The sequence below is a fragment of the Scyliorhinus torazame genome, chromosome 4 (assembly GCF_047496885.1).
Source record: "Scyliorhinus torazame isolate Kashiwa2021f chromosome 4, sScyTor2.1, whole genome shotgun sequence".
NCBI lineage: Eukaryota > Metazoa > Chordata > Chondrichthyes > Carcharhiniformes > Scyliorhinidae > Scyliorhinus > Scyliorhinus torazame.
The window spans coordinates 298199026-298212923 of NC_092710.1; the positions used below are offsets into that span (position 1 = coordinate 298199026).

At 49.3% G+C, this 13898-nt stretch overlaps 1 protein-coding gene across 1 annotated transcript in view; it reads left to right on the forward strand.

Moving 5' to 3' along the window:
- The window catches only part of LOC140411021 (uncharacterized), a 399297-nt gene that overhangs the window by 277207 nt on the left and 108192 nt on the right, over window positions 1-13898 (forward strand). The window contains exons 39-40 of the mRNA XM_072499979.1: window positions 2687-2740; window positions 11878-12045. Coding sequence (XP_072356080.1) covers window positions 2687-2740; window positions 11878-12045 — 222 coding nt within the window. The remainder of the gene's footprint in view (window positions 1-2686; window positions 2741-11877; window positions 12046-13898) is intronic.

Sequence of the window (13898 nt, forward strand, 5' to 3'; positions counted from 1 at the left end):
GAAATGGCAGATGGAGTTCATTCCAGGCAAATGCGAGGTGATGCATTTTGGAAGATCCAATTCAAGAGCAGACTATACGGTCAATGGAAGAGTCCTGGGGAAAATTGATGTACAGAGAGATCTGGGAGTTCAGGTCCATTGTACCCTGAAGGTGGCAACGCAGGTCGATAGAGTGGTCAAGAAGGCATACAGCATGCTTGCCTTCATCGGACGGGGTATTGAGTACAAGAGTCGGCAGGTCATGTTACAGTTGTATAGGACTTTGGTTAGGCCACATTTGGAATACTGCGTGCAGTTCTGGTCGCCACATTACCAGAAGGATGTGGATGCTTTAGAGAGGGTACAGAGGAGGTTCACCAAGATGTTGCCTGGTATGGAGGGTGCTAGCTATGAAGAAAGGTTGAGTAGATTAGGATTGTTTTCGTTGGAAAGACGGAGGTTGAGGGGGGACCTGATTGAGGTCAACAAAATTATGAGAGGTATGGACAGGGTGGATAGCAGCAAGCTTTTTCCAAAAGTGGGGATGTCAATTACAAGGGGTCACGATTTCAAGGTGAGTGGGGGAAAGTTTAAGGGAGATGTGCGTGGAATGTTTTTTACGCAGAGGGTGGTGGGTGCCTGGAACGCTTTGCCAGCGGAGGTGGTAGAGGCGGGCAAGATAGCATCATTTAAGATGCACCTAGACAGATATATGAACGGGCGGGGAACAGAGGGAAGTAGATCCTTGGAAAATAGAAGACAGGTTTAGATAAAGGATCTGGATCGGCGCAGGCTGGGAGGGCCGAAGGGCCTGTTCCTGTGCTGTAATTTTCTTTGTTCTATTTAGCCCTAGTTGATTCGTATTCTGGGTGGTTTGATCTCGACTACATGCCAAACATGACAAGTACCACAATCATTATCAAGCTCAAGAGACACTCTGCCACACATCCCGCAGAGACTCGTGACAGACTGCGTTCACCAGCTTGTCTCCATGGAATTTCAGAACTTTGCACACACATGGGACTTTGAGCATATCACGAGCAGCCCCCTGTGTCCACAGTCGAATGGTCTGGTGGAATGGGCAGCTCACTGAGCCAAGCATCTTCTAGAAAAATGAGAAATCTACCACGACAGGACCCGCCCTCGTCAGCAAAATGACTCTTTTCCTGCTGCTAAGACTCCGCTGCAGCCCAAACTTGAAACCAATGTGAATGATGACCTATGCAATGCAGATTGAGAAGCAAACTGCACTACGATCGCGATGCCCACAGACCTAGCCCTCTAATACCTGGTCAAACGGTGAGGATTCAGACTGCACATGGCCATGCCAGTTCTGTGTTTGTGTTAGCTGCATAGATTTGGGCAGGCACTGGCTCAGTGACGTGATGGTATTAACATACTGACAGTATTCTCTCTGACGATAGTATGGTGTCTGTTTTCTCTGGCGCTGTGGGGAAACAGGTGATTCTTCACTGTCTTGATACACTGCACAATGTGTTCATTATCCTGAAACCACAGATGTTCACAGCACAGAAGAAAGCTTGTTGTGTCTGTATTCTGTTTTGCAACATTACTATTAACTGCATGACTGGTCAACATAAAATGGCATTGTTAAGGCAGCACCTGCTGTAAAAACACAGTGAGATCAGCAAGCTGAGAGCAGCATTGTGACAGGACCCACTTTAGAATAGAATGTGCAGTGATGTAGGGATGGTGAGAAAACTTGGATTTTTTGTAACCCAAGACTGAATGGAAATGATACAATTCAGGATTTCACCCTCTGTTTATAAGACTCCAACTTCCAATCAAGACTGCAGCAGTCTGATTCAAACCAATCATCTAACTGATGTGATGTTGACCGTTAAGGGAATGTCCCTGCATTATACGCTCGAACCGACAGGAACCAAAATGACCACTTCACAAATATGTTAGCCACGTGTCCATTCTGCAGCCAAAATACAATCATCTTCCTTTGCTCACTGTCTGTGGTTGCCGACTCTGTCATAGATCATAGATCATCTACAGTGCAGAAGGAGGCCATTTGGCCCATCGGGGCTGCACCAGCTCTTGGAAAGAGCCCCTACTTAAACCCACGCCTCCACCCTATCCCCGTAACCCAGTAACACCAGTTAATTTTTTGGACACTAAAGGGCAATTTAGCATAGCCGATCTATCTAATCCGCAGTTTGGACTGTGAGAGGAAACCGGAGCACCCGGAGGAAACCCATGCAGACACAGGGAAAAAGTGCAAACTCCACACAGCCACCCGAGGCCGGAATTGAACCTGGAAGCCTGGAGCTGTGAGGCAGCAGTGCTAACCACTGTGCTACCGTGCCGCCTTGCACGTATGTCTCTCTTTTTGTGCTGCTTCTCACAGCGTTTGATTTTGGCCCCCAGCTGTGAAGGACCAGCAGATTGAAGGACTTCCGATTGCGGCGTGTTAACGAACTTTGCAGTAACTACAGTACAAAGCTGCAAGGTACAGAAAATCATCTGGACTGCAGCCGTTCCCACATGTTCTGGAAACTATTCTCCTTAGTCAAATAAATTACCGGATGAATATGGGAGGGAAAGGGTATTCTTTTGCCAAAATGGAGGAAGAATGTCTTGTCAAAAAACTGTTTATTACATCGAATTGCATGAAATTCATAATATAGTGTTGGGAAGTTAATATTCTGCGCATTATGCTGTTGTGACTTTTTTTCAGGAAATGAAGGGAATGCAGAGATCCAGAACACCATCTACAACACCTGACTGCCAGGTAACAAACCTCTTCTTTCCAACTGGACAAAAGCAAAATACTGCGGATGCTGGAAATCCGAAATAAAACATGCTGGAAATACTCAGCAGGCCAGGCAGCATCTGTGGAGAGGGCCAGGGATAATGGGCGGGATCCTTCGATCCGCCAGCCACATTTTCCTTGGTGGCGCGCCCTCGCCGGCAGCAAGATTCTCCATTCCCGCCACCTGCCAATGGAATTTCCCATTGTGGCCACCCCTAGCCGCCGGGAAACCCGTGGGTGTAGGTGCGTTGCCGGCGCAATGGAGAATCTTGCCGGCGAAGAATCCAGCCGAATATTGCAGGTCGAGATGGTCTTTCCAACTGTTCATTCAGCATGGTGTATGAATATCACTTGTAGACTGTGATATTGGGATTATTTGTTTTAAATAAATTTAGAGTACCCAATTTTTTTTTTCCAATTTAGCGTGGCCAATCCACCTAACCTGCACATCTTTGGGTTGTGGGGGTGAAACCCACACAGACATGGGGAAAATGTGAAAACTCACGGACAGTGACCCAGGGCCTTGGGGGACCTCAGCGCCGAATGGCAGCAGTGCTAGCTACTGTGCCACCGTGCCGCCCTGAGACACTGGGATTATTAATCCACCACTGAGATGGACTAATCATTCCCACTGCTGGGAGCCCCAGTTATGGGCGGCACGGTAGCCCATTGGTTAACACTGTTGCTTCATAGCGCCAGGGTCCCAGGTTCGATTCACGGTTTAGGTCACTGTCTGTGCGGAGTCTACACGTTCTCCTCGTGTCTGCGTGGGTTTCCTCCGGGTGCTCCGGTTTCCTCCCACAAATCCTGAAAGACGTGCTGTTAGGCAATTTGGACATTCTGAATTCTCCCTCTGTGAACCCGAACAGGCGCCGGAATGTGGCGACTAGGGGATTTTCACAGTAACTTCATTGCAGTATTAATGTACGCCTACATGTGACAATAATAAAGATTATTATTCCTGGAGAGTGCCCTTGCTTCCTTAGTCAAATTGAGCTGATCCATGCCCTTGATTTTTGGAGTTGAATCATAAAATGGAATAAGACAACACGGATCAGAATTACACTTGTTTTATGGGGCTGACTGGATCATATATTTTTTAATTGAGTTGAAATGGCCCAGATCTTTTAGTCAGTGGCGAAGTGGAGGCGTTCTCTTTCTGTAGGCCACAGCAGGAACTTCCTCTCCCAGGTGCAGCGTGGGTCCAACAACATATCTGGAGAGGCCTCACAGCAAAGTGCATTGCTGATGAAGCCACACCCCTTTGACATCATGAGCTGAAGGCACATTCCTTGACGTCTGTCTTCAGCTCAATGACAGGTAAGTGGTTTTTAGAGATTTTTCAAATTTTATTTGTTATACTTTTAATATAAGGGGCTGCGGAGCTGGTGGGAGAAGTTGTGCGTTGCTATTGTTCCTGGAGGAGTGGGGAGCTGGAAGGTGGGAAACTAACTATTCAATTTAAACTGACTGACAGTCAAACCTCTTTCCACATACCCCTGCATCCCCCAGCCCCCACTTCCCACTCCATGTTACAATGCTGTCATTCTGGCATTGTTGTCTTTGGACCAACATGTGGTCTTGTGGCCCTGGATTTACAGATCAGGCTGGAGATGATACTGTTAACAAACACTGTCTGTCTAACAATTTACAACATAGTCACGATGCTCTACATTGAACTATCTCTCACCATGCTCATTATCATGTGATCTCATGTTGCGGATGATGTGGACTAATATTTATGCATTCAAAATTAAGCCTTTATGCTACATCTTCCCCCAAAGTCTCTTCCTTCATTTCTGGTTCACAGAGATAAGCATTGTGGTGAAGACTGATGCAAAATACCTGTTCATTTCATTTACCAACTCCTTATTTTCCATTGTTAATTCTCCAGACTCACTTCCTTCGGGACCAACACTCACTTTGTTAATCTTTGCATTTTTAATTATTTTTAAAAACGCTTATTATCTGTTTTTATATCTCTGGCTAGCTTTCTTTCATGCTCTAATTTTTCCTTCCTTTTTAATCTTTTACCCATCCTTTGCTGTTTCTTGTACTTTGTACTGTATTTCAGGACTGAAATGCAATCGATCACCAAGGATGTCAGATAAAGAATTCTTGACCTGTATCTCTCTCCATGCTCTGCTATCACGTGGGCTGGAATTCTCCGGCCGCTCCATGGCGGCAGACTTCCTTGTTTCTGACAGCAGCGCACTCCTGCCCGTGGGTTTCCCGGCGGCGTGGGGCACCTTCAGTGGGAATTCCCATTGACAGCGGCGGCAGCTGCCGCTAGCGAATGGCGCACTTCTGGCCTTATTAGTGAAATAATAGAATCATAGAATCTCTACAGTGCAGAAAGAGGCCATTCGGCCCATTGGGTCTGCACTGACTCTCTGAAAGAGCACTCCACCTTGACCCCAGCCCCGCCCCATAACCGCACAGACCCACCTAACCTGCACTTCTTTGCATTGTGGGAGGAAACTGGAGCAGCCAGAGTAAACCCATGCGGTCACAGGGATAAAGTGTAAACTCCACACAGACAGTCAGAATTGACCCCGCGTCTCTGGCGCTGTGTTGTAATAGTGCTAACCACTGTGCCACCGTGCCACCTCTTAAAGTACCTTTAAGACCAACTTTGTTTAGTGCCTTTTTACTTCCTAAGGAATTCCCAAAGGACTCCACAGCCAATTAATTATTTCTGAAATGTGGTCACTCTCATATTATTGGAAGCAGATGCCTCAGCGAATCTGGACTTGGCAAGGACCAACAAACTGCAGTGACACTGCAGTAACTCACCAAGGATCCTTACAACACCTTCCAAACCCACGACCACTACCATCTAGAAGGACAAGAGCAGCAGATACTTGGGCTCCTCACCACCTGGAGGCTCCACTCCAAGTCACTCACCACCCTGACTTGGAAATATATCACTGCTCCTTCACTGTCACTGGGGCAACATCCTGGAACTCCCTCCCTAATAGCACAGTGGGTGTACCTACACCTCAAGGACTGTGGCGTTCAAGAAGGCCACCTTCTGAGGGGCAACTAGGGATGGGCAATAAATGCTGGCCTAACCAGCGACGCCCACATCCCTTAAATGAATTTTAAAAACATAAATCACCAGAAAGTCTGGTGCTGTTAGTTTGAGATAGAAATGTTAGCCAGGTCAACATCTCTGCTATTCTATAATTAGTGGGGCTGTTTAGCACAGGGCTAAGTCGCTGGCTTTGAAAGCAGACTAAGGCAGGCCAGCAGCACGGTTCAATTCCCGTACCAACCTCCCCGAACAGGCGCCGGAATGTGGTGACTAGGGGCTTTTCACAGTAACTTCATTTGAAGCCTACTTGTGACAATAAGCAATTTTCATTCATTTCATTTCATCTGAAAAGTGGCTTCTATGATCCTCACTACCACAGTTTCTGGCCTAAACCTCAGCTTAAACTCTGCTGAAGTTCGGAATGATGCCAGGGCTAAAAGGGTTAAATTATGAGGGCAGGTTGCATGCAGAAACTTTGAATTCCCTCGAGTACAGAAAGTTAAAGGTTGATATTAATAAGGTGTTTGAGATGATTACGGGAGTAGATTAAGGAAGTAGAGAGAAAGGGTGAAAATCTCCTGAATAATTTCTAAGTGTGGTCTCTGGCGGGAAATGAGGTGCGATTCCCGCCGGATGGATCGGCACAACCCAGATTGCAATCCACCCACACTTAGAAAGTATTTTGGAACCAAATGATTCGCGCTGTGGAACCTGAAGAAGCCAGTAAGACTGGATCGGCGGAGATCAGGTCGCCCAGGGAACCCCAATCTCAGCAATAAAAATAAACAAAGCTAATCCCCTCTGTGAGTTAGCCTTCAGCTGTCAGTCAAGATGCTCAAGTCAATGGGGTGTAAAATATAATGTAAACAACCAAGTACAAAGGGATGAAAGCAGGCATACTGCAACATTGAAACCACAGAGCCGATTGACATTTCAGAGGGAGTGAAATGTTTCTCCAAGAAACAAGCTGCAGAAAAGCTCTGTCCTGTGAGAGGACTTGAGGACAGACAGGCTGTGGGTGTGCGTTTCCCTGTTATGGGTTATGAAAAGTGAAAGAAATTAGGCTTCAAGGCTTCACAGACCCAAAGAGTCCCCCATCCCAGGAGAGACCCCCAATCTGGCCCCCTCCATCCCAGCCCGCGTCCACAAATCTCCAGCTCCTTTGAAGCATTGCCCCCCCCCCCCCCCCCCCCCCCCCAATAGCAAATGGAAAGCGGCTGCTGTGCCCTTGTGTTCACCTTCTTTGCCCCTATAGACCTGGTCCCCGATTTTAAGGACCAGTAGTGATTCACATCCAGGTGACTAGGATGCTTGAGGGGGCGAATAACAGGAACAATGGTAGGCCCCTGCATTCGACTTTAATCTCGCGAATGAGATTGAAATAAATACGAATGAGATTGAAATAAATGCATATTAGCTGTGATCAGTTTCTCACCGTTTCCAGGCGAGATCCTTATGACGCCAACTGAAGCGGGCCGGGAGAATGGGAAACTGATTTGCACCCGGCGCAAATCCCGTTTCAGGGCCCTCCTGATGTAACGAGATTTGGCCTGGGAGCAACACAGCCAGAGAATCGCCACTAAACTATTTCCTCCAGTAGGGGATGTGTAAATAAGCAAATATAACCTTAAATTAGAGCTAGGTCAACCAGGGATAATGAAGGAAGCACTTCCTGGCTTATTAGATAAGAAGATTAAGTGCTACAGACTCACAGCAGGTAAATGGAGTGAAGGTGCAGAGCATCCATGATCTGACTGAATGTTGGAGAAAGAGGAGAGTGGATTTCTCCTGCTCTAATGCTCAATAGTTCTGCAGTGAGCCTTAAGACCATAAGACCTAGGAGCGGAAGTAAGGCCATTCGGCCCATCGAGTCCACTCCACATTCAATCATGGCTGATTTCAACTCCATTTACCCGCTCTCTCTCCATAGCCCTTAATTCCTCGAGAAATCAAGAATTTATCAACTTCTGTCTTAAAGACACTCAACGTCCCGGCCTCCACCGCCCTCTGTGGCAATGAATTCCACAGACCCACCACTCTCTGGCTGAAGAAATTTCTCCTCATCTCTGTTCTAAAGTGACTCCCTTTAATTCTAAGGCTGTGTCCCCGGGTCCTAGTCTCCCCTGCTAATGGAAACAACTTCCCTACATCCACCCTATCTAAGCCATTCATTATCTTGTAAGTTTCTATTAGATCTCCCCTCAACCTCCTAAACTCCAATGAATATAATCCCAGGATCCTCAGACGTTCATCGTATGTTAGGCCTACCATTCCTGGGATCATCCGTGTGAATCTCCGCTGGACCCGCTCCAGCGCCAGTATGTCCTTCCTGAGGTGTGGGGCCCAAAATTGCTCACAGTATTCTAAATAGGGCCTAACTAATGCTTTATAAAGCTTCAGAAGTACATCCCTGCTTTTATATTCCAAACCTCTTGAGATGAATGACAACATTGCATTTGCTTTCTTAATTACGGACTCAACCTGCAAGTTTACCTTTAGAGAATCCTGGACTAGGACTCCCAAGTCCCTTTGCCTTGAATCCACTCTTCTCATTCACAGTCAAGATAAAAACCACTGAACCAAGATGACAAATGGTATTACTCACTCTGATTGGAGTGAGGAATATTTTCCCAACAAGTAATAGAGCGACAAGCACTGCCCTTGTACCAAATTAAACGAGGAGTGTGATTTTTCCATCGCGTTGTTGCCGGCACCCATCCCATTGCAGTGCGAGTATCACAGGAGATGCCCGAAATGGGCTTTGTGCAGGGTGCAAAACCGTGCGTGAGTCAGCCAACCTGCGGGGCCGAGGGCGATCTGGATCACATCCTCGCTGGGCATGATCGCTCATTTAAAGATATGGGGCTGAATTCGCCGCCGTCGGGATTCCCCGTTTTGCAGGCAGCCCGGGCTTTGTGTAAAACCCCGCGAGTGAAGAGACTGCTGCTGGAGCACAGTCACCCGGGTGGGTTGGCGCTGCCGAACTTCTGCAATTACTACTGGGCGGCTAATATAGCCATGATTAGGAAGTGGGTAGTGGGGGAGGGGTCGGCATGGGAGCAGGTGGAGGCGGCGTGATGCAAAGACAGCAGTTTGGGAGCATTGGTAACGGCACCTCTTCCGTTCTCGCCAGCCCGATACTCCACAAGTCCGGTGGTGGTGGCAGCTCTGAGAATCCGGGGATGTGGAGGAGATATAATAAGAGAGTGGAGGGAGCATCGGTTTGGACCCCGATTTATAATAATCATCGGTTTGTACCGGGTAGGCTGGATGGTGGGTTCCGGAGATGGCAAAGGGCAGGAATTAGGAGGATGGGGATCTATTTATACACGGGAGCTTCCCCAGCTTGAAAGCCTTGGAGGATAAATTTGAATTGCCAGCAGGGAATGGGTTTAGGTATTTGCAGGTGCGAGACTTCCTGAGAAAACAGGTGCCGGCCTTTCCGCTGCTGCCGCCACGGGGGTCACAGGATAGCGTAGTCTCCAGTACCTGGGTGGGAGAGGGGAAAGTTTCAGATATTTACCAGGAGCTTTTGGAGGCGGAGGAAACCCCAGTGGAGGAGCTTAAGGGCAAGTGGGAAGACGAGCTAGGAGGAGAGATAGAGGCGGGTCGGTGGCCGGATGCCCTAAGCAGGGTTAATACATCCTCATCATGTGCCATGCTGAGCCTGATACAGTTCAAGGTAGTCCACAGGGCACACATGACAGCAGTTAGGAGAGTAAGTTTTTCGGGGTAGAGGTTGGATGTGTGAGGTGCGCGGGAAGCCCAGCAAATCATGGCCACATGTTTTGGGCATGCCCGAAGGTGAGAGGGTTTTGGCAAGGTTTCGCTACTCAAAACACGGTACTCAAAACACGGGTGGTGCCGAGTCCGGAGGTAGCGATCTTTGGAGTGTCGGAAGATCCGGGAGTTCAGGGGCTGAAAGAGGCTGACGTCTTGGCCTTTGCCTCCCTGGTAGCTCGGAGACGGATCTTATTAATGTGGAGGGACTCGAAGTCCCGAGTGTAGAGACCTGGGTTAGTGACATGGCTGGGTTTCTCAGTCTCGAGAAGATAACGTTCGCCTTAAGAGGGTCAATGGTTGGGTTCACCCGGAGGTGGCAGCCGTTCGTCGACTTTCTCGGGGAAAATTAAAATGTCAGCAGATGCAGAATTCCAAGGGGGGGGGAAGAGGGACGGATTATTGTTTTATGGTTGGGGGATGTGAAGATCGTGATGGGGGGAAATATTTATTATACCGTGTTGATGTCATAATTTTTATTAAAATTTTCAAATACCTGAATAAAAATATTTTTTTTTAAATATGAACATTAGGAGGATGCTGAAAGTTGGGTCCCTAAAGGTGGGGGGCCCCTCCTCTGCACCATAGCGAGGGGTGCTCATCTGGGGGAGTGGGGGCAGGAGGGGTGTGATGCCCATGTTTGTGGTGGGTCGCATTGTCTGTGGATGGGGGGATGTGGGGGATCCTCAAACTCACTTAGAGGCGAGGTCCTTTCGAAATGGTGCCCCGACCTCTGAGGAGCCGGTCTTGCCAGCGGGTTCAGCTCCCCTCTGCTGAAATATTTTCTAAGTGTGGGCTTGACAGGTGAGAAACTCCCCCCAAAACAATGGACTGAATTCACCACTGCCCCCTGCCAGCTTGCGATGGGGCATGCGACAGAGAATCCAAAAATCAGGATCGATGCCATGCATTGGCGGATACCCATCTGAATGCGATGCTCTGACCCCACCACTGGTGGCGGGATCAGGGTTTACACCCATGCACCAGTGGGGGATGTCTTAATGATCCATTTGCATCCATTTAACTGGCCCGGCACCCTAATCTCCAGCCCTCCGTGATTCCTGGTCCGTTGGGCTGGGAATCATGTGGGCGGGGATTACTACAGGTCTCAACAAATGTGAGCCTGATGTGATGGACCTTGTGGTGGGACAAGGGGGTAACTCCTTAAGGGAGTATCCCCCAGAGTCCATCCGATGGCCACCTGCCCCCTTCCCACAATGCACAACCTCCCCATCCCTCCTCTGCCAGATGCCCCCCCTAGACCCCCAAAACAGGAGACTCCGCCAAGAGACCCCCTTAATAGGGAGACCCAACCGGGACCTCCTAACTAAAGGAACTATTCTCTCCCCCCCCCCCCCCCCCCCCACAGAGACCCCCTAAGTAAAGGAACTCACCAACAAAGTCCCCCTACTAAAGGACCCCCCTCCCCCCACAGAGACCTCCTAATTAAAGAGACCCCTAAACTAAAGGAACCTCCCCCACAGGGACCCCCTAACTAAAGGAACCCTGCCACAGGGATCCCCTAACTAATGGACCCCCCCCCCCCCCCCCCACCCACAGAGACCCTTTAACCAAAGGGACTACCCACGGGGACCTCTGAACTAAAGGGGCCGCCCACAGGGACCCCCTGACTAAATGGACAAATAGACCCCTGTCTGGAAGCTAGTGAGCAATCCATACAGGGGAGTGAAAAAACTTAGAGCTGTAAAACTTACCTGGAGGCTCCACATGTCCATTCCTAGAAGAAGAACAGCTGTGATCTGTGTTTCAACTCCTCATCCATTAATTGCAAGCCGTTCATTCATTTCTACTCGTGGGCTGCGAGTCCCAGGGGGAACGTAAATCAGTAGCAATTTTCCTCAGCGGGAGAACATAAAAAGTCTCCCAAAAGGAGAATCTCGCCCAGGGTGGAATTCTCCGCTTCCCCTGCCACGTGTTCCTTGGCAGCGTTCCCTCCGCTGGCGGTGGAATTCTGTACTCCTGCCGCTTGTCAATGGGATTTCCCATCGAAGCCACCACAAGCTGTCGGGAAACCCGTGAGTGGGGGGGGCGGGGGGGGGGGGGGGGGGGGGGGTGCTGCCTGCGGGAACAGAGAATTTCAACCATCGGAGAAGCCCAGCCTTTTTTGGGAGTACCGCGCCCTCGATGTCAGGACGGAAGAGTTGGAGAGGGAAGAACTTTAATGAGTTCAATTATCTTTTCTCAACACGGATACTTTGGTTCTTGATGGATGTACATTATGCAGAATGTCAATGTTATCGGATTTCTGTGTTTTAATTCTTTTTCCCCCCCCTCTCAGTTAGCTGATCTCAGCCACGAAATAATTATAGAGATCACCGCTCTCCGAGCAAAGCTGACCAACCTGGAGGAAGAGAATGTGAGATTGAAAGACGAGATCAGGAAAGAAGTGAGACAGGAATATGATGGTTTGGTCAGACATTTGTTTGCATCCTGCTTTGCATTGAAGGTGCGTTTGTAGCCAAGCAGCAATGTTAAATAATTCATCTATTTTCATGTCCTTGTCTCAGCTACTGCATCCAGAAAGATGTTGAGTAAATTCCCAATTCAGGAGAGGATAGAATGAGGGTGCAATTTAGTGACTGCGTTGCGCCTCCCATGGATCGGGATGCGTCGGGAAATAGGGGAGAGGGAAAAATCGAGATTCGGGACGGGAGCAAACCATTTTGCAATTTACCTGGCCCGCTTCCAATGGCAAGTTCTGGATTTCGCCCAAAGCTGGTGAGAATGTCACCAAGTGTAATTTGCATGCTTTTCAATCTCATTAACGATTGACGTCAAATGCAGCGGCCTCCCGCGAATTCCTTCCCGTACCAGCCTCCCCGAACAGGTGCCGGAATGTGGGGACTAGGGGCTTTTCACAGTAACTTCGTTTGAAGCCTACTTGTGACAATAAGCGATTTTCAATTACCCGATTACCCCGCGGGAAGTCAGGTGGGCGTTGTTTGGTGCTCCTTTTCAAAAACTTGAAGCTGGTGCAATGGCTACAAAGGGGAAGTGAGGAGGCGAGTAGCCATTTCCATTGACCGGCATGCAGCCCAAGAGAACTGGAACTGCTAGTTCCGTGCTCGGGGTGGGAGTTGGACTTGGTCGGGAGGGCTAAAACATTGCAGGTCGGGGGTCGCAATTTAGCAGAAACTGAGGAGCACCGGAGCTTTCCTCACAGCGAATGATCATAGATTTACATAGAACATACAGTGCAGAAGGAGGCCATTCGGCCCATCGAGTCTGCACCGACCCACATTAATCCCTCACTTCCACCTTATCCCCGCAACCCAATAACCCCTCCCAACCCTTATGGACACTACGGGTAATTTAGCATGGCCAATCCACCTAACCTGCACGTCTTTGGACTGTGGGAGGAAACCGGAGCACCCGGAGGAAACCCACGCGGACACGGGGAGAACGTGCAAACTCCGCACAGACAGTGACCCAGCAGGGAATCGAACCTGGGACCCTGGCGCTGTGAAGCCACAGTGCTAATCACTTGTGCTACCGTGCTGGGACAGAGGGACAGCTAGAGTGAAAATGAAATCAAATGGAAATTGCTTATTGTCACAAGTAGGCTTCAAATGAAGTTACTGTGAAAAGCCCCTAGTCGCCACATTCCGGCACCTGTTCGGGGAGGCCGGTACGGGAATTGAACCGTGCTGCTGGCCTGCCTTGGCCTGCTTTAAAAGCCAGCGATTTAGCCCAGTGTGCTAAACCAGCCCCTGGACTGACGCTGTCAGTCCTGGAAGCTCCCAATTGTCTGCACCGTGGTGTTTAAGCCATCAGCAATGGCCCTCTGTAACTGGCCACGCCCTGCAGTACCTCGGCAATGTCCACCTGCGTCTGGGGCATGCTCTCGTCGACTGGGACATGATGTTGAGGTTCTCAGCCATGGCTGTCACAGACTGAGCCATGCCTTGGACACCACCACTCAAGACATGGACGCCGTGTTCCAGGTTTTCCACTGCGGTTGCCACCGAGCAGTCGCTGGATTGTACTCTCTAAATACCATGACTGTGTCCTACATCTGCATGAGCTCCAGGTAGAACCTTGTCCAGAGGCCCGACATCTGGCTGGGACCCATTTATGTCCTGGGATCCAGCAGACCTCCGACTGCTGACTTCCTTGGATGTTCCTACCTTCACCTGATGTGCACAAGCAACTGTGTGGTGCTCACCAGATTGTGCCCCAGGAGCCTGTCCACTAATGTCGCCCGCTGAGGCGTGTGTCTCTGCTGGTGGAAAGTGCGGGTGATAACTGTGACGCCTCGATGGTGGTTTCCTCAGAGCTCCCCTCCGAGGTGGCCCCTTG